At 42.4% G+C, this 23,858-nt stretch overlaps 1 protein-coding gene across 1 annotated transcript in view; it reads left to right on the forward strand.

Moving 5' to 3' along the window:
* The window catches only part of LAMA3 (laminin subunit alpha 3), a 140,038-nt gene that overhangs the window by 45,630 nt on the left and 70,550 nt on the right, over nucleotides 1-23,858 (forward strand). Inside the window, exons 16-30 of the mRNA XM_033155046.1 lie at nucleotides 1,453-1,590; nucleotides 3,050-3,096; nucleotides 4,307-4,406; nucleotides 6,287-6,339; nucleotides 7,481-7,586; nucleotides 8,435-8,534; nucleotides 8,970-9,126; nucleotides 14,391-14,520; nucleotides 16,785-16,927; nucleotides 18,595-18,695; nucleotides 18,780-18,933; nucleotides 19,145-19,305; nucleotides 19,967-20,075; nucleotides 22,195-22,292; nucleotides 23,459-23,630. Of these exons, the coding sequence (XP_033010937.1) occupies nucleotides 1,453-1,590; nucleotides 3,050-3,096; nucleotides 4,307-4,406; nucleotides 6,287-6,339; nucleotides 7,481-7,586; nucleotides 8,435-8,534; nucleotides 8,970-9,126; nucleotides 14,391-14,520; nucleotides 16,785-16,927; nucleotides 18,595-18,695; nucleotides 18,780-18,933; nucleotides 19,145-19,305; nucleotides 19,967-20,075; nucleotides 22,195-22,292; nucleotides 23,459-23,630 (1,769 nt within the window). The remainder of the gene's footprint in view (nucleotides 1-1,452; nucleotides 1,591-3,049; nucleotides 3,097-4,306; nucleotides 4,407-6,286; nucleotides 6,340-7,480; nucleotides 7,587-8,434; nucleotides 8,535-8,969; nucleotides 9,127-14,390; nucleotides 14,521-16,784; nucleotides 16,928-18,594; nucleotides 18,696-18,779; nucleotides 18,934-19,144; nucleotides 19,306-19,966; nucleotides 20,076-22,194; nucleotides 22,293-23,458; nucleotides 23,631-23,858) is intronic.

A 23,858-nucleotide genomic window follows, 5' to 3' on the forward strand; every position in this document is an offset into this window, starting at 1 on the left:
ACGGAGCCACAAACGTTTCCCTACCCCTGCTCTAGAGAGCAGCTGCCACTTAGGACTAAACAGGCATGTGGGTGGGAGGAGCATTTTGACTGGAGGCAAAGGATTAATGCCCCTGTGCCATGATGCTGATCTTGGTCACCCTCCCACTGCACAAGGGAAAAAACAAGCTGCACAAGGGACAGCTAATTACTGGTACATAAGGACCAGCAGATTGGCTCAATATATTGCAAATGTTTTGTTTGTGTGCCCAGCAACTTTAGCTTGGGTAGAATACACATCTTTGTGACTCTCTGAAAGTGATGCCTACTTACCCTTTCCCCAACCTGGTACCCTCAAAGATGTCTTGAACTACTATTGCTATTAGTCCCAGCCAGTATGCTTGGTTGGCCCTGACCCCTGCTTGGGCCTTCTCATTGGCAGTACCTTGGTTGTAGCATGCCCTCTCTGATGAGGTGTGTCTTCCTACCTCATTATCAGCTTTTAGGAGGAATTTTAAAACATTCTGGTTCACCCAGGCATTTGATGACTGAAAGAGACTGTTCCTGGCAACCTTGAAATGATTAGGTGTGAGGATATGTGACTGTTTTAAAATGTTTTTAGATGTCCTTGATGTTTTAATTAATTTATTTTTATTGCACCATTTTGCTGCTTTGTTGTTGACTGCCTGTGCTGTTTTGGGAGGAAGGGAAGGATAGAGATGTAGTTAATAATATAATTAACATCCAGAGGGCACCAACTTGGCAAAGGCTGCATAACTAAGAACAGTATAGTAGCTGTGCAGCTGACAGAATTCCTGACAACCTACACAGTAAGCAGAGAACATGTTTTCCATGCTCTTTGCTTCAAACAACTCCTTTCCTCAGATTAACTGAAAGTGGGGGGTGGTGTGGTGATAAGAGAAACAGGCCTGCATTCAAAATTGCAGATTTCAGCACTGTATTGTTCAGTATAGAACTAGAGGACCTGTGTCTTGACATTTGTTGTGAAAATTAACTTTTTGGAACAAAAATGTTGCAAGATTTGAAAGTGTTTGAGTAGGAGGATTTCAGAAGCTGATGATTTCAGTGTGTTATATTTGCAGAATTCCACCAACTTGCGAGGGGTTTTATCCCCCTCAAGGCCCAACGTGCTTGAATGGAGGCATGAAGACTAGTGGAAAATATAGCTGTCCTCGTTCAGTTGAGGGAGCCTTTGCTCTCTGGCATGGTGTCCTCAGAGAGATTGCCTACATAGCTAGGGGCTACATGAGGAGAAGGAGGATGAATAAGACCTCTGACCCCAAGTTACATATCTCTCTCCAAAAGGAGAAGCATGGAATGTATCAATCCACAAAGACGCAGCTGCTTGCTGGAGCATGTCTCCAAACTTTTATCCATGGTGTGTATATGTGTGTGTGTGTGTGTGTAGTAATATGAAACCTGGTGTCCTTATAAAATTAACACCTTTGTTCAGCTTGTCAGTGCTCAACCCATGGCTCCTACCAGGGCGCATGTGATGCAGTCACAGGCCAGTGTGAGTGTCAACCAGGCTTTACAGGACAACAGTGTCACAGATGTCTCTCAGCAGCCAACAGTTTTCCTCATTGCCAAGGTAATATTTACCAAGACACATCTATTTATGGCAATATTGTAGGAGCAGAAAATTGAATGCGATCAGGGGAGTTGGACAGGTTTTGCCCTCATTGTGAGGCTAATCACTTGTTTAGGCTGCCATTGCTAAGTCTAAACCAGTGAGCCTCTTGAGCTTGCCAATCAGAAGGTCGGCAGTTCGAATCCCCGCGATGAGGTGAGCTCCTGTTGCTCTGTCCCAGCTCCTGCCAACCTAGCAGTTCGAAAGCACATCAGTGCGAGTAGATAAATAGGTACCGCTGCAGCGAGAAGGTAAACGGTTTTTCCGTGTGCTCTGGTTTCCATCATGGTGTTCCGTTGCACCAGAAGCGGTTTAGTCATGCTGGCCACATGACCCGGAAAGCTGTCTGTGGACAAATGCCGGCTCCCTCAGCCTGAAAGCGAGACGAGCACCTCAACCCCATAGTCGCCTTTGACTGGACTTAACTGCCCAGGGGTCCTTTACCTTTTTTATCTTGTAAGATGCTTAGATCTTAGAGCTCAGGTGGTGGTAGGAAGGTGACAGGTGTCCTGAAGGCTGTCATTTGGTGATTTAGAAGGACAGTTTATTGAGGCAAGGAAGCCATACTATCTTATCTCAGACATTTGCAAACCATTTTTCAGCTGAAGAGTGGTTTAAATAAATAAGTAAATAAAATGCTTTAAATAAATAAGTAAATAAAATTTATTTGAAAATCCTCTTTAAAGCCATCCAAGTTGCTATCTCTGATAGGAGCAAATTCCATCATTTCACTATGTGCTGTGTGAAGATGTACTTTATCTGTTCTGAATCAACATTCTTCCGCTTCATTGTACATTCACACATTCTAGTGTTAAGAGAGAGGAAGAAAAACTATTCACTTTCTCTATGCCATGCATACTTTTATACACTTCCTTTACATCCCCTCTTACTTGCCTTTTAAAATTAAGAAGTTTCAAATGCTATAATCTTGCTTCATCGGGGAAATTGGCATTCTGTTGTCCTGATGCCTCAGGAAAGGAGTTAATGGTTGTTTATAGATCAATCCTCCATGAATGGAATGTGTCTAGATTTAAGTCTTAGAGATACAAGCACATACATCTCTTTCTGCTTTCCTGTGGTCATGAGGTTCCTTCAATGGCCACGGCCAAGTCAGTCAAAACCAATGAGTGGGCAGTGTTATGTATAAAATTAATGGGAAATCTCGCTCATGTTATTGGTCTCAGTTAATGTTTTCCATCTCTGTTTCCTAACTGTAAAATGGGAGCAACATTTACTACAGGGCTAATGTGAGGATAAAAGGAGGTATTTAAATATTATTAAGAATATATCTGAGAGAAACTGTCAGTGTTTGTTGTGAGGCTCAGTGTATAGTGAAATAACCACTTAAAAAGTGCTATATGGATTGTTGAAAATAAATAGCCTTAAAATAACGGGGTTGTTTTTTTTTTTATGTAAACAGGAAACACCAATGAATGTGACCCAGCAGGAACCATGGATTCTTATTCTGTAAGTATTCAGAATAGAATTGTCATGCAAAGGCCATAATTCATTGAACATTCATTTTCCTAACAGTGGATTTATACGGAGAAAGAAACAAATAGCTGGCAACACATTAGCACTTATCCTGCTAAATAACCTGACTGTGGCATCCACAATTATAACACAAGGCCACATTGCTAGGGTTTGAATGACTGGTTCTCCACCCTTTTCCATTGCTAGTTAATGGGCATGGGGCAAGTTGTCCTCACAGGCATGGTAGCCCTAGGGAGGAGACTCCTCCAGTAAGTAACTTTTAGATAAGGAACTGTGCTGAGTGGGATGGTAAGCCCTCTTTAGTTCATAAGCGTAGGAGAAATGGAGTGTTTGTCATATCTCCTAATATCAAATGTGTGAATATTACTACTTGTGAGATTTGATGACAATATACATACATAATAGGGAAATGTTCTGTAGTGAATTTGCCTCTGTGCTGCTCAAGTCTCGTTAGTTCCATTGAGCAAAGAGGTGTAAGATTGTTCCCCCCTCAAACAGGTTTTTGATAATCTTTTATTTGTGTGTGTGTTTTATTGATCCATAACTTAATGTAAGTTGTCCAGTGGACTTTATGGATGGGCAGTATAAAAATATTAATTTTAAAAGCATGAAGAAATGAACACATTATCTAAGGGTACACCTGCAAGTTGGAGGGATGCAGCTGTGAGTTGGCGGGGGGGCACTTTCTCAGAGTTTGGATAGGTTCCTTCAGCTCCTCCAGTCACATATTGTATGCAAGGATTCAAACTACTGGTAGTATAGGGTAGCAGCTACAGACCATTGTATTGGGGTTGTATTGGGTGGAATTCAAGAGGGAACTATGGTGAACGTCCCATCAGAGCAAGTGTTGCAGCTTGCCAGATGAAACAACCTACCCTATCCACTCCCTGCAGGCTGTCTCTGGGGGTTCTCCAAGCCAATTTCAGGGGCTGCAGGGGAAGGGCAGAGGGAAAGTCCTGTTGTGTAAGCGGAAGCCCTTGTGCAGGACTTCTGCTGATAGAACTCATTAGGTGAATTCTGCTCATTGTGTTATCTTCAGACAACTTACTAATTCTAAGTCTGGATTCTCCATCTGTAAAACTGTTCTCCATCTCCCATTTCCTGTGTGTATTTCAAAGCTGTATACTAGTCAAGACCCTTAGCTCCCTGTCATGACATATGCATTATTCTCTTTGTCCATTAGAACGATTGCTGGTGTCTGCAAAATGTAGAAGGTCCAAGCTGTAGCATTTGCAAACCACTTTACTGGCATCTGGCCAGAGAAAACCCATATGGATGCATAGGTAAGGCTGTGTTGATACACATCCAGTGCTTTTTTTCTGGGGGAACGCAGGGGTACGCATACACCTAAACATTTTGTGAATCTAAGTTTGGCCTCATTGAGGGGCAGTATTTCAATATGAGTAGGAAAATGAGAGTACCTGTAAACATTTTTTCTTTGAAAAAAAAGTACTGTACACACCTCATGTTATATTGTAAAAATAAAGCCTGTGGTTTTTTATGTGTAATCAGCCCAGTCCAAGTCCTCCAGACCTGCCACTATTATCTTTTATTCAGCAACCCTAAGAAAATGATAGTACCTGTTCACATTTGAGGTTCACTGGCTGATACAGATGTGGACATGGTTGCGAAGGCCTCCACTGTGCAGTCTTAAACCACTAACTTTGGATTCAGCTGCCTTGTATATTGCAGAAGGTTTTGTGCTCTCTTTTAGTGAAAGCACAATTCTCACATGCTGAGAGTATCAAACAATCCAGTATTCTTGCAGTTGCTTAAAAAACAAAACAAAATAAAAAACACCACTCTGTTTCCCATTAGTAACACACAGATGCCTAATGATGCATAGCCAAATTCTGTTCTGCATAATCACTTGATGTAAATTTAGCAGAGTTAGGCAACATACACTTGCAAAACTCATATAGCAGCTTATATCCACAGGACATTTAGCAGCCTTTTGGGGCTGGGGATTATCATGAAAATGACACAGAATAAAGGGCTTAAGCCTCTTTTCCTATACACCACAGTCTTGATCTGGATCAGGGTCATCTACAGCTGCTATTTAAAAATAAAATTAGAAATACACAAATGCAAGCATGCTTTTGCAGGACATTCCTGTAAATATTTACTCAGAAGTACCGGTAAGTTCTCTTAAGTTCAATGAAACTTAACTCCCAGGTTCAAGGGCTATAGAACTGCACGCTCAATCTCGTGTTTGATTTGGCACAGAATGAGGCCTTTTTGCTTGGAGAAAATTGTTTATTTATTTGTCCAAGAAGCCTCCTGTTGGTAGTTTTCTGAAGCACACTTGCCTTTTTCATGAACTGCCCAGAGTTATGTTGAGGTGCAGAACATGGAAAATAAGTACAACAATAACTGGAAGCATTTTCAAAATGTTCAGCAATGCCCAAAGTGTATCTGATAGGTCTAGACTTTAGACAGCTTGCTGTGTGGAAAAAAGTATTAAAATAGCTTTCCCCCCCCAAAGAACATTCATGTCACTTTTATGGTAACGTGCCTCCACCAATCTAGCAAAATATATAGGAATTATTAGTACTGAATTCCACTTACATGGTATCAGAATGTGGCAAGGTCAGCAAAGATTCCCTGGAGAGTGGTTGTGATGGTAAGGTTTTCATAGCCCCAGGAGAATTACTGAGGAAGATAACAGATAGTCAACCTAGCAGGAACACATCCAAGATACTTACCCCCCAGAATTTCTATGGGGGAAATCAGGAGCACATTTCTGTCTCATGTGTACCTCCTCCATCATGAACTTAATACCTGAAATGGAACTGCCCACATTTATTTTAAAGTGGAATCTCCCTGTCTGTGTAATCCTGGCTCTGTTTTCATTAAGGGTCTGGATTGTGAAATCAGAGGGAGCTTCGATTCAAACAGATGCTATCTTCTAGTTCAGGAGTTTTGCTCTGCAGATGGAGCTGGAGAATGGATGGAGGGGGCAGGCAGGCTCATCTCACCACAGGTAGACATTCCAAGTTAGAGTATTATATGAACTCTAAGTCTTTATGGATTTTGGTCTTATAATTTAAAAGGCAGAGAGTTCCTTTAGGCATGCCTGTTGTCTAGCCCTCATCCAGCAGATGTCAATCATATACAGGGTTCTAAGAAAATGGGTTTCAGGTGGATATGTTTGCCTTTACAGAGTGCCAGTGTGAGGCATCTGGAACACTGAGTGGAGTCAGAGAGTGTCGGCAGGTAAAAATACTCAGTTTTTACTTATGTGTTATTCAACTTTTTTGGCTGAACAAATCCATATCAAGCACCAGCTCTCACACTGGTCTACAGCCCCAATGTGTGGATGGGAAGGACCTTGGCATCCCAATATTCTTTGTTGCTTGGGTGCAAGTCTTGCTTTTTAGGCCCAATTTAAAACTTTGCTTTTCATCTTTCTGAGTCCTTTGTGACATGCATGAATGTCCCCTCCAGGTGAGGTACTACAGATGACAATGAGTGAAAAAGCCTTCTCAGTAGTGACTCCCTAGTTTGTGGAATGCCTTTCCCAGAGAGACCCAACTAGCACCTACCCTAATGTCTTTTCATTGCCAGGCAAACAGGAAGACAACCTAGTTTTAGCTCAGTGAATTTTATTTCTCTGCTCCCTCTTTTAAAACTGGTTTAATTCTGTGCATTTTTATCCCTCTCTCTGTTTATCCCTTTCTCTACATTTTGATCTGCTGTGTTTTATTTGTTGGCTTATATTGTAATCTTTTTATTTTTAAATTTTTGGTCTACAATGTAAGCCTCCTAGAGAAGCTTTATTAGGAAATCAAAAAGTAGCTTACCTAAATAAATAAATACTGAGTTAAATAGGAACTACTCCCATGTAATTGTTCATATCTGTATCCCAAGTAGCTTGCTTAGCAAGTTGGTGTCAGGTTTAGCTAATTTTTATAAATGAGCTCCCTCACCCTGCCAAAGTTACCCATGACTGGCTGACTTCATATCTGGCAAATCACAGGAAGAACTTCCCACTCTAGTCTACTGTTAGAATAGGGCCCCACAGATATTATTGGGCTTCATCCCTATCCGTGGCAATGCTGGCTGGGAATGCTGGAAACTGGAGTCCAACAGTGGCTCAAAGACTCCAGGTTCCCCATATGTAGATTAGAACCTGAGAGATAATCCCATACAAGGCTATCCTGCAGAGGTGGGGCATTTGGCCTCTTTCCTTTCCTACATAGTGATCTCTGTGTTTGCAAACCAGCTAACAGCTAATGCCACAATCATCCATTCATGCCTATTTAAAAATAATTTAGGTCATTACTAAAGACTCTTTTGAAATAAGAAATGTATCAAAGGAAAACTTGAAAGCTTCTCCACTCCCTTCCCCTTATAGGTGGATGGTGAATGTTACTGCAAGCCTAACGTTTGTGGAGATTCATGTGATACTTGTGAAGATGGTTATTATGGCCTAGAAGACAATAATTATTTTGGATGTCGAGGTACAGTATGGTTTAGTTACTACACAACATATTTCTAAAAAATATAGTCTTCAAATCACTCCTATATAACATATTTGCATATGAACATTTATTATTGTTTCTTACCAATGTGAGCCTTTTGTTTAAATTTAGGTAAGTGACAGTGGGCAAGTTATCAGTATTAAATACCTGCTTTCTTCAACACAGATCACTCTTTAAACTGATGGCCTTAAGCTGTGTTCACACTCCTGATTACTGCGCACTTACTGTGTTGCCAGTGCTGAGTTTTTGAGAATCAGTGTGGTGTAGTGGTTAGCGACCCAGACTTGGGAGACCAAGGTTCTAGTCCCCCCTCAATCTTGAAGCTCACTTCATGACCTCAGGCAAGTCATAATCTCTCCGTCTAACCTGCTTCACAGGGTTGTTGTGAGGATAAAATGCAGGATGGAGAACTATCGTTAAATAAATGCACACGAAAGCTCATACCAAGAACAAACTTAGTTGGTCTCTAAGGTGTTACTGGAAGGAATTTTTTTATTTTTTATTTTGTTTTGACTATGGCAGACCAACACGGCTATGTACATGTATCTTGAGAGATGGAGAGGTGACTTTTGATCTATACAGGTACTTTGTTGTGTATCTGCTGTGATGACTCTGGGGCTGTGCCAGCCCACTGTAGAAAGTCATACATATACATTTTTTGAGAACTGATCTTCAGCATAAACAATGCGGCACTAAAGTCATTTACAGAAAGGCAGAGAGTGTTCTTCCCATCTCTTTAGCCCAGAAAACCTACAAATCTTTCTTCTGGCATCATATATTTTGTATGGTTCTTTCCTAAAAAGTTTGGTTCTTTCCTTTACTTGCAGGGTGCAAATGTGACGTGGGAGGGGCCATAAGCCATGTGTGCGATGATATGTCGGGTGATTGCCAGTGCAGAAGGCACATGGTTGGGAAATCCTGCAATGAGTAAGTAAGATGGAAAAGTGAAGCTTAGGCACCAGTAAATCCAACAACAACAACAATTTTTATTTATACCCCACCCATCTGGCTGGGTTTCCCCAGCTACTCTGGGTGGCTTCCAATCGAATATTAAAAACACAATACAGCATCAAAACTTCCTTAAGATTTTGTGCTGATTCATCAACCCTTGATTGGTAATCTGGCATTAACCAGCTACTTTCAACAGTGGGCACCAAGTTCTGAGAGGGCGCTCTTTGTGACTTCACCTTGGCAGTAGTATGGAGAGGATTCGTTTAGCCATCTCCTTCCTGAACTTCTGCCATATCGTCTAATCCAGCAGGCCAATTCTTAAATGTTATGTCTCTCTTTCATATGTAGCAAATGAAACATTTTTAGAAAACAAAAGCATTGCCTGCCATTTCATTTCTGTATTTACAAAAGGCCTGAAAAGGACTACTACTTACCTGATTTACATCACTTGAAGTTTGAAGTTGAAGATGGTACATCTCCTAATGGAAGAGGAATCCGGTTTGGTTATGATCTTCAAGAATTCCCTGGCTTTAGCTGGCGAGGTTATGCACAGATGTCATCAGTACAAGTATGTATTTAACTGACCAGATGTTACTTTGTGAAATAACCTCAGGAAGAAGATGTGAGTTCATTTCCTTGGTCCTGCTGGATTATAGAAGAGGCCAGAAGAAGTTAATCCTGCATATACTTAAACTTCTTTTCTTTTTAAAAAGTTTATAATGGGTGTGAAGGAAACATTCTTTAGCAAAGCCTGCTTTATGCATTTACCCTTCCTCTGTGGGAAGATCTTCTAAGTGGTGATTCCGCGTGCCCTCTTGCATTTTCTGCAGCAGTTTATTATTTTTATTTATTTGTTGCATTTACATCTCAACTTTTTCTCCATGGGGCTCCAGGTGGCTTACATAGTTCATTTAATCCTCACAACAACCCAGTAAAGTAGGTCAGGTTGAGGGGTTGTGACTGGCCACCAAGGTCACCCAGTGAGCTTCATGGCCAAGTGGAGAATCCAACCCTGGTCTCACAGGTCCTAGTCCAACACTCTAACCACTACACCACCACTGGCTGCAGTCTGCCATGTGATTCCTTCCAGTCACTTGGAGATATATCCACACCAGGGACAGATCATAGAATCATAGAATCATAGAGTTGGAAGAGACCACAAGGGCCATCCAGTCCAACCCCCTGCCAAGCAGGAAACACCATCAAAGCATTCATGACAGATGGCTTTCAAGCCTCTGCTTAAAGACCTCCAAAGAAGGAGACTCCACCACACTCCTTGGTAGCAAATTCCACTGCCGAACAGCTTCCAGGAAATGCTTCCAGGAAATCCACTGTGGTTGTAGAAATTCCCCATGTGACTGAGATGACCCATATAGCAAGTTTTCCTAGATGTAATAGCTGGAGTTGTGAGGCAGAAGTGAATATTTTTAGACTTGCCCTAAGCTTGTTACAATTGAGTAGGAACTTAGGAAGCTGCCTTATACTGTCAGGCCAGTATGTGGGCTGGATGAGGTAACTGTTAGGTGGATTTGTAGCTTGTTGACTGACCAAACCCAAAGAGTGCTCACTCATGTTCCTTATTATCATGGAGAAAAGTAACAACTTGGGTGCCACAGGGTTATCTCCTGGACCCATTGTTGTTCAATTATAAACGACTTAGATGAAGGAATTCAGGGTATGATACCAAACTGGGAGGGGTGGCTAATGCTGCAGAAGACAGAATCAAGATTCCAGATGACATTAACAGATTGGAGACCTGGGCCCAAACTAACAGAATGAATTTCAATAGGGACAAATGTCAGATTCGATACTTAGGCAGGAAGAACCACCTGCACAAATATAAGATGGGGGACACCCGGCTTGCCGGTGATACTTGTAAAAAGGATCTAGGGGTCTTAGTGGACCACAAACTTAACATCAGTCAAAAGTGTGATGTAGCAGCAGCAGCCAAAAAAAGAAAAGAAGCTAATGCTATTTTAGGCTGCATCAACAGAAGTATAGTGTTCCAATCAAGGGAAGTCATAGTACCACTCTTATTCTGCTTTGGTAAGACCATACCAGGAGTGCTCTGTCCAATTCTGCGCACCACAATTTAAGGATATTGACAAGCTGGAATGTGTAGAGGAGAGTAACCAAGATGATTAAGGGTCTAGAAACCAAGCCTTATGAAGAACAGTTGAGGGAGTTGGGCATGTTTAGCCTGGGTAAGAGGAGGCTGAGAGGAGATATGATAGCCATCTTCAAATATCTAAAGGGCTGTGACATGGAAGATGGAGCAAGCTTGTTTTCTCCTGCTCTGGAAGGTGGGACCTGAATCAATAGTTTCAAGTTACAAGAAAGAAGATTCTGACTAAACACCAGGAATTACTTTCTGGCAGTAAAAGCTGTTCAACAGTGAAACAGACTTGCTTGGAAGGTGTTGGACTCTCCTTCCTTGGAGGTTTTTAACCAGAAGTTGAATGGCCATCTCTCATGGATGCTTTAGCTGAGAGTCCTACATTGCAGGGGGTTGGAGTAGATGACCCTCAAGGCCCCTTCCAACTCTACAATTTTATGGTTCTGTGATTCTCAATTTGTGAGCATTACAGAAAAAATTGGAGGAATGTATTCAGTAAGTGCTGTCCTGGCATCTTTTTGGAGGATATTTTTATTTCATAAACTGATGTTTGTTCATCCTTGGGGACATGTTCAGAGAGATTGTTGGAGTAAAGGTAAAGGTAAAGGGACCCCTGACCATCAGGTCCAGTCGTGTCCGACTCTGGGGTTGCGACGCTCATCTCGCTTTATAGGCCAAGGGAGCCGGCGTTTGTCCGCAGACAGCTTCCGGGTCATGTGGCCAGCATGACAAAGCCGCTTCTGGCGAACCAGAGCAGCGCACGGAAATGCCGTTTACCTTCCCGCTGGAGCGGTCCCTATTTATCTACTTGCACTTTGATGTGCTTTCGAACTGCTAGGTGGGCAGGAGCTGGGACCGAGCAACGGGAGCTCACCCCGTGGCAGGGATTCGAACCGCCGACCTTCTGATCAGCAAGCCCTAGACTCTGTGGTTTAACCCACAGCGCCACCTGGGTCCCGATATATAATGGGTTCCTTCTGGTTAATCTACATTCATTTGTATGCCTTACTCCTCTTAATCCTGGGCTTTCCCTTAGGGTTATTCTTTAAAATTTTGTTAACCGTGTCAGAATTTCTCAAGGGTAAAATATAAATTTATGAACTACAACTTCTCCATTGCCATTTCCCCCTCTGCTTTTCCTAGCCTTCAAAAACAGAGCATGCTCTTAAGAAACCTGGATCAGCCCCCAGAATATGTCTAGTTAAGATGATCCAAAGAAGAACATTTTTTGGCTGTTTTATACTAATTTTAGATATTAGAACAGCTCAGCATTTCCTGTTTTGTTCCCATTAAGTTAACTTCATTTTTGAAGTTTTTGTTAGAAGAGGAAGGGAAACAATGCTGACATCCCCACCCCAAACCTCTCTCCTCCTTCTCCTTGCTGCAGTAATCCTGTAGTTGGTGGTCACTGATGAAAAACTAATGGGAGATGCATAGAAAAAGGGTGAGGAAGAATAATCGGACCAAATAAGTTAAATAATAAGTTAAATAACTCCAGGCATATGCCAAATGAACTTCAGTCATCTGGTTTCAAACCTTTCCATTGCATCATGGACATCGAGTTGGATTCTCTAGGTAGTAGTTACTTGGCAACCCTAAAGCAGTGCTGTCAAGTATCCCGTTTTCCCCGGGGAATCTCCCTTATTTCAAGAAGTTTCCCGCTGCTATCCCTTATTTTTTATATCCCTTTAATTTCCCGTTTTTTCAAAGGAAGCAGCTCCTCTCCCTCCCCCTGCTGGCCAGGGACTGGGAAGACCTCGCCTCCTTGCAGCCTCAAAGCAAGCAGGAGCCATTTCCCGCGCTTACAGGCGTCGTAGCCCACGGGCAGCGTTTCCAAAATACAGTAAGCCTACTGTGCGCATTCACACCAGTGTCGCCCACTTTTGCTTCTGGCTGCGCCCACCACTGCCATGTGACTGTCCCCGGGATAGGTGAGGCTGCTGATCCCTTATTTTCAAATCCAAAACTTGACAGCTATGCCCTAAAGTATGGTTACCAGATTTTTCTCAATGAATCCGGGGACACTTTTTTTTTTTTTTTTGAAGCTGAGTAGCAACATGGAGTCAGTAGTGGGGATAGTGAGGCAAAAGACCCTGGGCCCAAGCAGACATGCATATTGTATAAAGGTGCAATGCCCTTCTTTTGCACCCTGTGAAACAGAAATGCACAGCGCGCTACCTGCCAGTGTCTCCCAAGCTTTCCCCGATCTCCTGCCCTCTTCTCTCTTTGTTTTGACAGATCGCGGGAGGCTCAGGAGTCGCGGGTGGGCGGGCAGGCGTTGCCCAGGAAGGGGGCAAGGTGCGTGGTTTCTCTGCCAGGCAAGGTGCAAAGCCCTTCATTCACACCCTGTGAAACATTAATGCGCAGAGTTTTTAAAAAACTGGGCAGCACCCGCCCACCCGTGACTCCCGAGCCTCCCCTAATCAATCAAAACAAAGGGGGAAGGGGGCAGGAGATCTATACCACCAGACCTCCCCAGTTCCCCTTTGGCAGTGGCGGTGACAGTCAGCAGCCCGGAGCCAGCCTGGTAGTGCAGTTGGCTCTGGCTGGCTTCAGGAGCTGCTTGCGGCCATGGTGCCCGCCATTTTTCCTTTCCGGAAGTCCCCATATGATGTGTTGTGCATAAGACACACCATATGGGGACTTCCAGAGAGCAAAAATGGTGGGTGTCGCAGCAGCGAGCAGCTCCTGAAGCCAGCCAGAGCCAACTGCACTACCAGGCTGGCTCCTGGCTGCTGAGGCTGCCGCGGCTGCCACTGCCACGTTTCCTGGGGAAAGATTTGCAAATCTGGGGACATTCCGGGGGCGGAATTTGTCTGGGGACAGATTTGCAAATCTGGGGACTGTCCCCGGGAACCGGGGATGCCTGGTAACCCTACCCTAAAGTTAATACATGGAAAACCTTTATCTCAAATGCCAAGTTAAAATAGATTGGAGAAGTGCAAGTTACATCATCCATGAGTACACATCTTTTAACACAGTTCTTAACCTTAAGCCATGCCACATGGACACCACAGTGCTATGCCAACTTAACAGAGCAATGATATACGTGTCTTCTCAAAAACACAGGAGCAGACTATACAGGTAAGTGTGTATAAGAGTGCAGCCGTAAAAATGTGGACTGTATGTACAGCCAAAACTTGTTATCCTTCCAGATTCATCAGGACATCATTCACAGTGAGGATCATTAAGAAGAGAACTGCTTTAGACCTGTGTTTCATCCAAACCCACCATAACTTTTTAAATTACCATGTTTACTTTTGCTAAATGTTTCTAGACATTTTCTGCCTTTTGGGTGGTAGTATTAAAATAATATGCTTTCCTGTCCTCTTCTTTGCTTCTTTTTTCCCCAGCCAGAGGTGGTAGTACCTGTCACTGTGGCTTCTCCTAAGCTCTTCCACCTAGCACTGCACTATGTCACCTTGGTTTCAAAAAGCTGTTGAGGGAGGATCTCAATTGCTGAGGGAAAACATTTTGACCCTAATAACACTTGTAAGTGAATACGTTTCTTGCTAGGTTTGCCTGTCTTTCTCTTCCTTATGCCAGAAAATGCTTTTCCTTCCGCATAAATGTCTCTGTCTATATGCGTGGTACTTGTTATTCTTATCCCCCTCCCCCCCGGTAGGAATTGAGTATTTTGCTTGCACAGCTTCTGAAGATTTATCCTTTTGGTACTTTATGGCTTTTTTCTTGTTTATTAACCTCCCATTTTACAGAATGAAGTAAGGATAACTTTGAACGTGGAGAAATCAAACCTCCGTTTATTTCGTGTTATCTTGAGGTATATTAATCCTGGAACTGCTGCGGTATCTGGCCACATAATCGCTTATTCTTGGCTTCATAAAGGTAGGTAGAGCAAAATGGCAGCGAAACTCAGCAGGTAGTTGCAAAGTGTCTTCATGCACTGAATTCAGTTGAACTAAAAGCTTCTTTTATGCCATGCCACCACCCCCTACATGTTGTCTGGTGTGGGGTGAGTAAAGGCGGGGCTTCAAAGGAGCTAGCAGTAGCTTAAAGTGGGCTCCTTGTTGTTCCTTCGTTGGAACAAGGCACACTCTTGCCTGCCTGCCCATCAGCTGATGGATGCTTGGAATGTGCCTTACTCAAGGAGGGCGAAGCGCTTTCCCTTCCCACTGCTGCTCTTTGAAGTAGCCGCTTTTCAACTTCTGAACCTGGAAGTTGAAGGGAACAGTGCAGGGAGGCTTGCAAAGGGCTCCATTTGGTTGAGCATACCTGGTTCCCTCCTTTTGGAAGCACATAGGCAGCTGATGCTTCTGAAAAGCACTCCCACCCCCTGCCCGTCAGGTGATTGGAGGGAACCAAACCAGCAGTCTTTTCAGAGGGCTGTCAGACAGCCCCACTAGTCATGCTTGAGCTTCCAGGGGTTTTTAGCTACAAGTCTGTCAAATAGCACTGCCCTTTGAAATCCTGATTATTTGGAATATCAAAGTACAGCATCACCTGGCATCAAAGGGACATCAGGTGATAGGCAAGCGAGAGGCCTTGCCCAACTATCAAGTTTGGCCTGGCTAGAAAAGGACAACCACCCCTGATTTACATCAGCCTCGTTTGGTATCTTCTGCACTCCTCTATTGCATGTTTGTTAGGTCTACTATGTGCTGGGGCGGGGCAGGGTAGCTGTAGTAGTAATAATATACTTTATGTGTGCACATAATCAAATCAAATTTTATTAAACTGTCACAGACCAAATCGTCCTCTTCAGCTGATCAACGTAGCACACACAAGACAAACACACGAAAAAACAGCATTTCGAAATTAAGATCTTAAATAAAATTAAACATTTGCCTTTGCCTGCACATTGTCAAAGGATAAGCATGCATGTGCCATACATTGGAAGACTGTGTTTCAAATTTTAAAAAATAATTTTATTTGATCAAGACATCTGAGAACACAGATTAGCAACATTGTAAAGGCAGAAGAACTTCAGAGAGAAATTCACTTGCTCCTATATCCCATCCTGTCATAGAATTTTCCTCACTTGATGCTAGTGGGCCATGGCCCTGATTTATTTATTTATTTTAATTACTGAATGCCTGATTACGGAAGAGACATATAAATATGTGGTGGCACAAATTTCCAACCTAGAAATCAGTGCCAAACAGATTGCTCAGCCCTAGATTTGAAGAGAGTCAGGCTGAAGTAAAGGAAAGAGTTATTGCCCTGACAACTCAAGGGCTATGACTTTTCCTCATTTTTCATTTGCTTCAAGATCTGTACTGAGTAAAGAATTACCAGCTTGGTTATCATAGAACAAACCCTAACTTTGCTAATTAAGCAAATTCAGCTGCTGGTTTTTGCAACAGTAAAAAAGACAGTTATTGTAGCAACAGTAAAAGTACAAAAAGCAGTAGATAGAAAATCAGTTAAAATCCCGGGCAATCTTTTTTTTTTTAAACGACTAAAACATGGCTCTCCGGGCAACCCAATCAGGTGGCAGCATGTAAATAATAGTAATTATTATTATGAAAGCCTACAGAGTGGCAGGGATATTTAGAGAAGGACCTCTGGTGCTAGACTTAAAACAGGTAGGTTCCTTTAAAAAAAAAAGCCAACGTTCATTGAAAATGTTAGCTTATTAATAGCTTGCTTGCCACTTTTAGTTCTTCTGACAGATATTTCCCAGGGTGGTTTCATGGAGGGCAGCCTGTAACAGAATGTGGATCACATACCGGTATATCGTGAGATTTGCCTGGATCTTAATCTCATACCTCATACAGTCTATTGCAGTGCATTGCAGTAATATGTCTGTCACACACTTTGAGCCTCTTCACACATAATTTTAGGTGGCCACCCAAGATTTTCTCCCCTTAAAAGTATAAATCTAAAAAATGTAAAAACAACAACAGAGTCATGTGGTAACCTTTAATGGATTTATTATGGAATAAGCATTCATGAGCTACAGTCCCTTTTATCAGACACATGAAGTGTTGCCTTGAGTTGCAGGTACATACGTGGTTGGGCGGGCAGGGGGATGCACCTGCTCTTTCAGTTTGCTGCTTATCTCATTTTAATTAATAAAAATTTTGGTTTCTGAGTCATCAAGGAGTGTTTTTTTAAAAAAATATTATTATTTTCTTGTTTGCTGGCAGGGACTCCTCAGAGCAAAGGTGTTGTCTTCCCACACAGTAAAGAACCTGCTTTTGTCACTGTCCCAGGGAAGAGCTTTGCAGATGCATTTTCACTGGCTCCTGGAACCTGGATTTTTAAAATCATGGCAGAGGGAGTCCTTTTGGTAAGATGTTTGCTATAATTATGAGGGGGAAGAATGTTAGTGCAGTATTTTGTTGTTTGGTCGTTTAGTCATTTCCGACTCTTCGTGACCCCATGGACCACAGCACACCAGGCACTCCTGTCTTCCACTGCCTCCCGCAGACTCCTGTTAGTAGCTTCGAGAACACTGTCCAACCATCTCATCCTCTGTCGTCCCCTTCTCCTTTTGCCCTCAATCTTTCCCAACATCAGGGTCTTTTCCAGGGAGTCTTCTCTTCTCATGAGGTGGCCAAAGTATTAGAGCCTCAGGTTCAGAATGTGTCCTTCCAGTGAGCACTCGGGGCTGATTTCCTTAAGAATTGATAGTTTTTATCTTCTTGCAATCCATGGGACTCTCAAGAGTCTCCTCCAGCACCATAATTCAAAAGCATCAATTCTTTGGCAATCAGCCTTCTTTATGGTCCAGCTCTCACTTCCATACATCACTACTGGGAAAACCATAGCTTTAACTATACGGACCTTTGTCGGCAAGGTGATGTCTCTGCTTTTTAAGATGCTGTCTAGGTTTGTCATTGCTTTTCTCCCCCAGTGCTGTATAGTTCAGTCAAAACAGAGTTTTCATATATAGCAAAAAAAGGGGGGAAGGGGCGTGGAAGGCTATCACAGATATTACGTTTTGCAACTTGTGTTCCCCTTCCCCTTACTTGCTTGGTTCTGAAACCCCCAGTTGGTGAAGTGGAGGTTACTGTCAGTTGGTTGTGCCTGGAGTCCTGAGGCAGAGCTCCTCTTAAGAGTTTATGTGTGTTGTGTGATGTTGGACTGCTTTGTGTGAAATGTTCCCCTTCTGTGCGGAGTTCCCTTTCTTTTCTCTGCCCCCCCATCAGACTTCCCCCTTTTGACCTCTCAGTGTGCACAACATGAGGTCAGAGAAATATAGCCTCATGAACTGTGCCTAGTTATTGGAGTGGTGGTCTCTCTGTGCTAGGCTTGTGTGCTGTGATTGGGTGCTGAATCACACCATATTCTGTGCCAGAGTGGGCAGAAGGACTGCTTTCAGTTCTGTTGTCCAGGTCTGGGGTTGGTGTAAAATGATGCTGTCAGCAGCATGACTGTGAACATAGGATTTGAGTGAACATAGGATTTGGGACAAGTGTACCCCTCACATGTACAACTCTACCCTGTCGTTGTCCCCCATTCCATTGGCATATAATTGCTGATGGAATGGTGCCACTAGCACACTGGAGGAGTTCCACTAGTCTTTCACCTCAGGTTCCTAGATGTTGTTGGACTACAACTCCCACCATCACCAGCCAACGTTTATAGATGATGGGAGTTGTAGTCCAACAGCACCTAGGACTGAAGGTTGAAGAATATCATACAAATCCATTGGACATGTGGCACCATAGATCAAGATCCACTATTGTTTCCTGGCTTCTGCCACGTCTTAAAATCCCTCTGCTAGAAGATCTTGAGTACAGGACTGTGCCTTTAGGGAGCAATCCTATACACATTTACATAGGAATAAGTCAAAATAACTGGGGGCTTATATCTGAATACATGGGCTTGCACTGTTAATCTTCTGTAGAAACAGGAACCCACTCTGTTTGCAACTTATGCTGAAATTTTCACATAATCATTCTATATGTGCTTAATAAATATGCTTGTGTGAATCTTGTTTTGTCCTGTTAGGATTACCTGGTGCTCTTGCCTAGCGACTACTATGAAGCCCCCATCTTGCAGTTCCCAGTTACAGAAGCTTGCACATATTCAGGACAGGCAGTAACAGATAAGTTAGTGCACCTATTATATTATTGAGATCATTGCCTTGGGTTGTTTTTTTATTTTAATGGTGTCTCTTCCTCCTTTTTAAAAAGTTGTTTACAGTATGAGCACCTGCCACTGGACAGATTTAGCTGTGTGCTTGGTTCAGAAGTCAGAGTTTCCTTGCACAGAGGAGACTACAGGAACGTAGGTTCCCAACAGCCAACAGCCAAACATCCCGTAATGTCTCATATCACTGGTCAAGAGGTAAGATGGCTCTGTTTGTGTGCAAATCTGCTACCATATGTGTCAATTTCATACATTCTAGTTCCATGCACCCCCTGCAGTATTACTGTGTGACTTACCCATGGGGCAATCATTCTGGGATGCAGGGTAAGGAGGCTTTTTCTGTAGGTTGGTTTGGGATTTGGCGTTCAGGAATTATATAGTTCGAATTTTGTGGTTCAAATTTTCTTAGGTGGATATGCAGATAAGGCTGAACATCCCCCAAGTTGGCCGCTACGTCATAGTCCTTGAGTATGTTAATGAACATGATCGAGTATATGTCGGCAATGTGAAGGTTGACACCCCTGGGAATGTGATGGAGGCAAAAATCAATATATATAGCTGCAAATACAGGTGGGAAAACATGGAAACTTAATTATCCATTTGGCTTGAATATCTGTTTTGTCTTTCTTTTTAACTTGTTTATGTATGCATACTGTGTACTCATTCTGAATACTGTTTTAAAATATATGGGAATTGAGTAGGGGAAGCACCACAGCTCGGCAATAGGGCATGTGCTTTGAAGGTTCCTGGTGTCTCCTGGTAGAACTAGGAAAGACTCTTGCCTAAAAACCTAGAAGGCTGCCGCCCATAAGTGTTGACAACACTGAACTGGATGGAACAGTGGTCTGACTCATTAGAAGGCAAATTTCTATGTTATTGTGCTCTATGCTTGATCTAATGACAATGATATTATAGTGTATGGATTGTATAGTGTGTGTCTCCATCTAAAGAAAACAGAATAATCTGGGGGAGTCAAATACTGATGTAAATAGATTTTAAAATAATTTTCATTGCATTAATCCATAGAGAGAACTTAATTCTTTAATTCTAAACATAATTCCCTGTTTTGGATTGGATTGATTATCCTGTCAACATGATTTAAAATAGCCAGATATAAATGGTACAGGTTTCTTGGCTTCGGAGGAAATAAGCAAACGGTAGAAGAAGAATACACTTTTGGGGGTGGAAGAGTTCCAGTATGGTTTTTAACTACTTTTAAAATCTATTCTAGCTTTCTATGCCGCAGTGCCGTGCTTGATGAAATGCACCGAGTTGCAGTTTATGACCTTCTGGCTGATGCAAACTTCCATCTCAGGGCTTCAGCAGTAGATTTTCTCCTAGTAAGTTTCTGTTCTGTAGTATTTTCCCCATCAAGTGGGCTACTCTGGGGTCCCTAATAAGGGATCTCTTGCCACCTGACTCTCTTGGTATAAGTTACACTTGTGGATCCATTGTGAGTCCCTGCCAGGGAAAAAAGTGGGGTATAAATAAATTAATAACAATAACCACAATGATAATCCATTATTATTAATGTCCTGCCAGCCACTGTGATGCAGGCTTTCACATATTTTGGTTTCAAATGATCACAGTGATTGTGTGGTTCCATAATACCCCCCCCCAAAAAAAAGTGTGCATATGTGTCTTTTTCAACCCTTCCCAACTGCAAAGCAAAGGGACTGGCTATGAAGATAGGTTTGGGAGTAAATTGGTTTAGAAGTTTCATTATAAGATCTTTGCTGCCACCTTTTGGATACTTAAATATTTCCTCACTTATCCCCTTGTGCCTTCTGGTTTCAAAACAATGCATTGGCTAGCATGAATATGGAGAACACTGAGTTAAAAACCAGAATAGAATGTGGCACCCTGGTGGTTGCATTCAGAAGGAGTTGAACTTTTGCTTGTTGCAAGGTACTGTGGACATCCATACTGAATACTCTTTTAAAAAATAAAGTGGCTGAATAGGGGAAGGGCCATAGCTCAGTAACAGAGCCCATGCTTTGCATTCAAAAGGTTCTATGTCCCTGGCATCTCCAGGAAGAGCTGGGAAATATTCCTGCCTGTAACCCTATAGAGTCACTGCCAATCAGAGTTGACAATACTAAGCTGGGTGGACCAAGGGCCTGACAGATTCCTATGTTCCTGTTAGTAAAGTTACCCAGAATCAGAAAGGAAATGCACCCAGATTCTGTTGGCCAGGGGATCCCCCCACCCCACCCCTTCTGGTTTTTTTATTTCTCTGGAGTTAATTTCTTGTCTCACTGGTTAGCCAGTGAGATTGTTTTGCTGTTCTGTTTCTTGAATCATTATTATACATTTGGTTTATTTATTATTTGTTTGTTTTTAACCTTTTCTGTGCTTCTGTTTCATATGATATCTCTCACAGCTTTATAAAGTTAGAAGCAATGTATAGAAAGTCACTTAATGAAATCCAACTAAATAACAGAACGGAAAAAATTGTGGAATAAAATGGCAGCACAATATCTGAAATATGAGCAGACAGTACAAAACACAGGGCAATAGCCGTTTGTTCTCAGGAATTCTCAAAGGCTTTCTTAAAAATAAAATATTTTACCTGCCTCTGGGAAAGTGGCAAACAAAGTTCCACAGGATCTCTCAGTTCCACAGGATTGGGGCTGTTACTATTCCCAAGGGAGGCTAATTTAAGTTCACCATAAAATGGATTCTGGAGCTATCAGAAGAGGCCAGCTTTTGTTTCTGAGCCTTTAGCTGCAGTCCTTGAATTGCATGCATTTTTTCAACTTTTCTTAATGAGAGCCTGTGCAGGATACATGGATAGGATACATGGCTTTCTAATAGGTACACATTGTGTGTTTTCAGACATTTATCTGAATTCATCAGGATTAGAACTGTGCTTCTTCAAAAATAAGTTGAGGTTTTCAGTGTGCCAAATTCTGGGATGCAGTCCACATTTTGTAGTTGCACAGGAATGCTATCAGCCTTGAATAAATGGAGTTGGAATGAATAATCTTACTGTGGTTGTGCAGTAAAAGTAGGCTGATTGCTTATTTTTTTGCTTCTATTCTTAGTAAAGACCAATAAGCAGTTCAAGGCACTACTGTGTGAGTCACTGTCAAAAGCGTACACTTCTAATTCCCTATAATGGTAGAGTAGCAGCTCTTGGCCAACCACATTGCCCTCATGGCTTCTCACAAATCCTTCTAATGAAGGCAAGAGATTGTAGAAGGCCCTGTGGTCATGGAAAGGGGCTTTCAGCTCTCTGTCCTCCCTTTCCTTGGCAGGGTCCTGCAGCTTACAAGCCTTCCATTCACAGGTCTCCACATACTGCACTGCCTCTTTGCTAAACTGAATTGCTTCCTTCCTTTCTTTAACAGCACAAATGGTGTGCTGTTTTCACATATTGTAGCTGCCTTATTCACATGCTGCTCTTAGCTGGAAGAAGAAAATAACGGAACCTTCATTGTCATCTTTGTTTCCTAGCATAAAGTTTGCCTTATTCCTCTGGAAGATTTTTCTATAGAGTACTTGGAACCTAAAGTATATTGCATTGCCACTTCTGGGTATTCAGCTGATCCAAGGTAAACAGCTTCCTTCCCTTTTGCTTCCATCAAGAAAAGGCTTAAGGTTCTCTCTGACCTGGGAATAACTGCAGTACCCATCATACAGCAAGGCTGCCACTCTATGTAATCTGAAATAAGAATAATTTGATCTCAGTTGTGCTTTCTTCTTAGCAGAGATATGCAAGGCTTTGCCCAGAGCTGTGCACACACTCTTGAGAAATTTGACTTGTCTGAATTATTTTAGCTTCTTTGCAAACTCTGACCAATGTTCCATCTCAGGACATTTAAAACAGCCATACACCAGCATTTTGAATTGTTATACTATGACAATGTACATTTCTGTGGGTTGTAAACATACCGTCCAACATATTTCCAAGCACTATTCAAAGTGTTGGTGCTGACCTTCAAAGCCCTAAATGGCTTCGGTCCAGTATACCTGAAGGAGCGTCTCTATCCCCATCATTCTGCCCTTCTGGTGGTTTCCTCGCTACGAGAAGCCAAGTTATGGGAAATAGGCAGAGAGCCTTCTCAGTAGTGGCACCCGCCCTGTGGAACGCCCTCCCACCAGATGTCAAAGAAAAAAACAACTACCAAACCTTTAGAAGACATCTGAAGGCAGCCCTGTTTAGGGAGGCTTTTAATGTTTAATAGATTGTTGCATTTTAATGTTCTGTTGGAAGCCGCCCAGAGTGGCTGGGGATCCAGATGGGTGGGGTATAAATAAATTATTATTGTTATTATTATTATTATTATTATTATTATTATGTTGAGTCCTAAAACTGGGATGTGCATCTTCTCAGCCGTGCTCATGCATTAGTCATGTGACCTGTGCAAGATAAAGGAGACCAAAATACATGCTTTCTTCTGGGCTGCACTCTTGCACATCAGCAAGCGCCCCAAAACATGTATTTTGGAGCACCGTGCGAGATCGTGGCCATCTCCCAAAAGTGTTTTTGGAGTGAGATCTCTGTGCGAAATCACGCCACCCAAAATGGCCACCATGCTCTCATGGGGAAAAGTGGGATGTCCCGGTTTTTCCAGGACACTTACAGGGTATGTTGTAAATACAGTAATGTAAAAAGGCAGCAAGCAAATTGAAAATGAAATGTATAGGCTTCACATTTATTTGAACTCACTTTTCTGTGTATACATGTATATGTTCTGATTCTGTTTCCCTTTTAAAGTGCTTCATGCCTCCCCTCGCAATATGAAATGCCTCCTTCAGCTGTGGTCTTGGATGCTCTGAGGGATGGGCAGGTTGCAGAAGTGCAAAGAAATGTGATATACCAGGAGTCACTGAGTTCTCCTTTGGCATCTGCTCATACAGCTAATGGAGTAGCTTTGACTTCTTCACAGGTATTTAACATTTTGAATTAAATATGGGTCATAGTCCAGCACAGATGTGGGTGTGTTTATGTCAATTGATTTGTAGAAGTTAATATCATCTGGCATGCAGCTGAACTCTTGCAGAACTGTAGGAGTTTCTCTTAAATGGTTCACAATACGTTGGCCTCCTACAGAGTTTTTGCTCTGACATTAAATTCCACTACAAGTCTTGGCAAAAAGCTGTTGCAGAAAGAAAGA

The sequence above is a fragment of the Lacerta agilis genome, chromosome 7, assembly GCF_009819535.1.
Source record: "Lacerta agilis isolate rLacAgi1 chromosome 7, rLacAgi1.pri, whole genome shotgun sequence".
Classification (NCBI taxonomy): Eukaryota; Metazoa; Chordata; class Lepidosauria; order Squamata; family Lacertidae; genus Lacerta; species Lacerta agilis.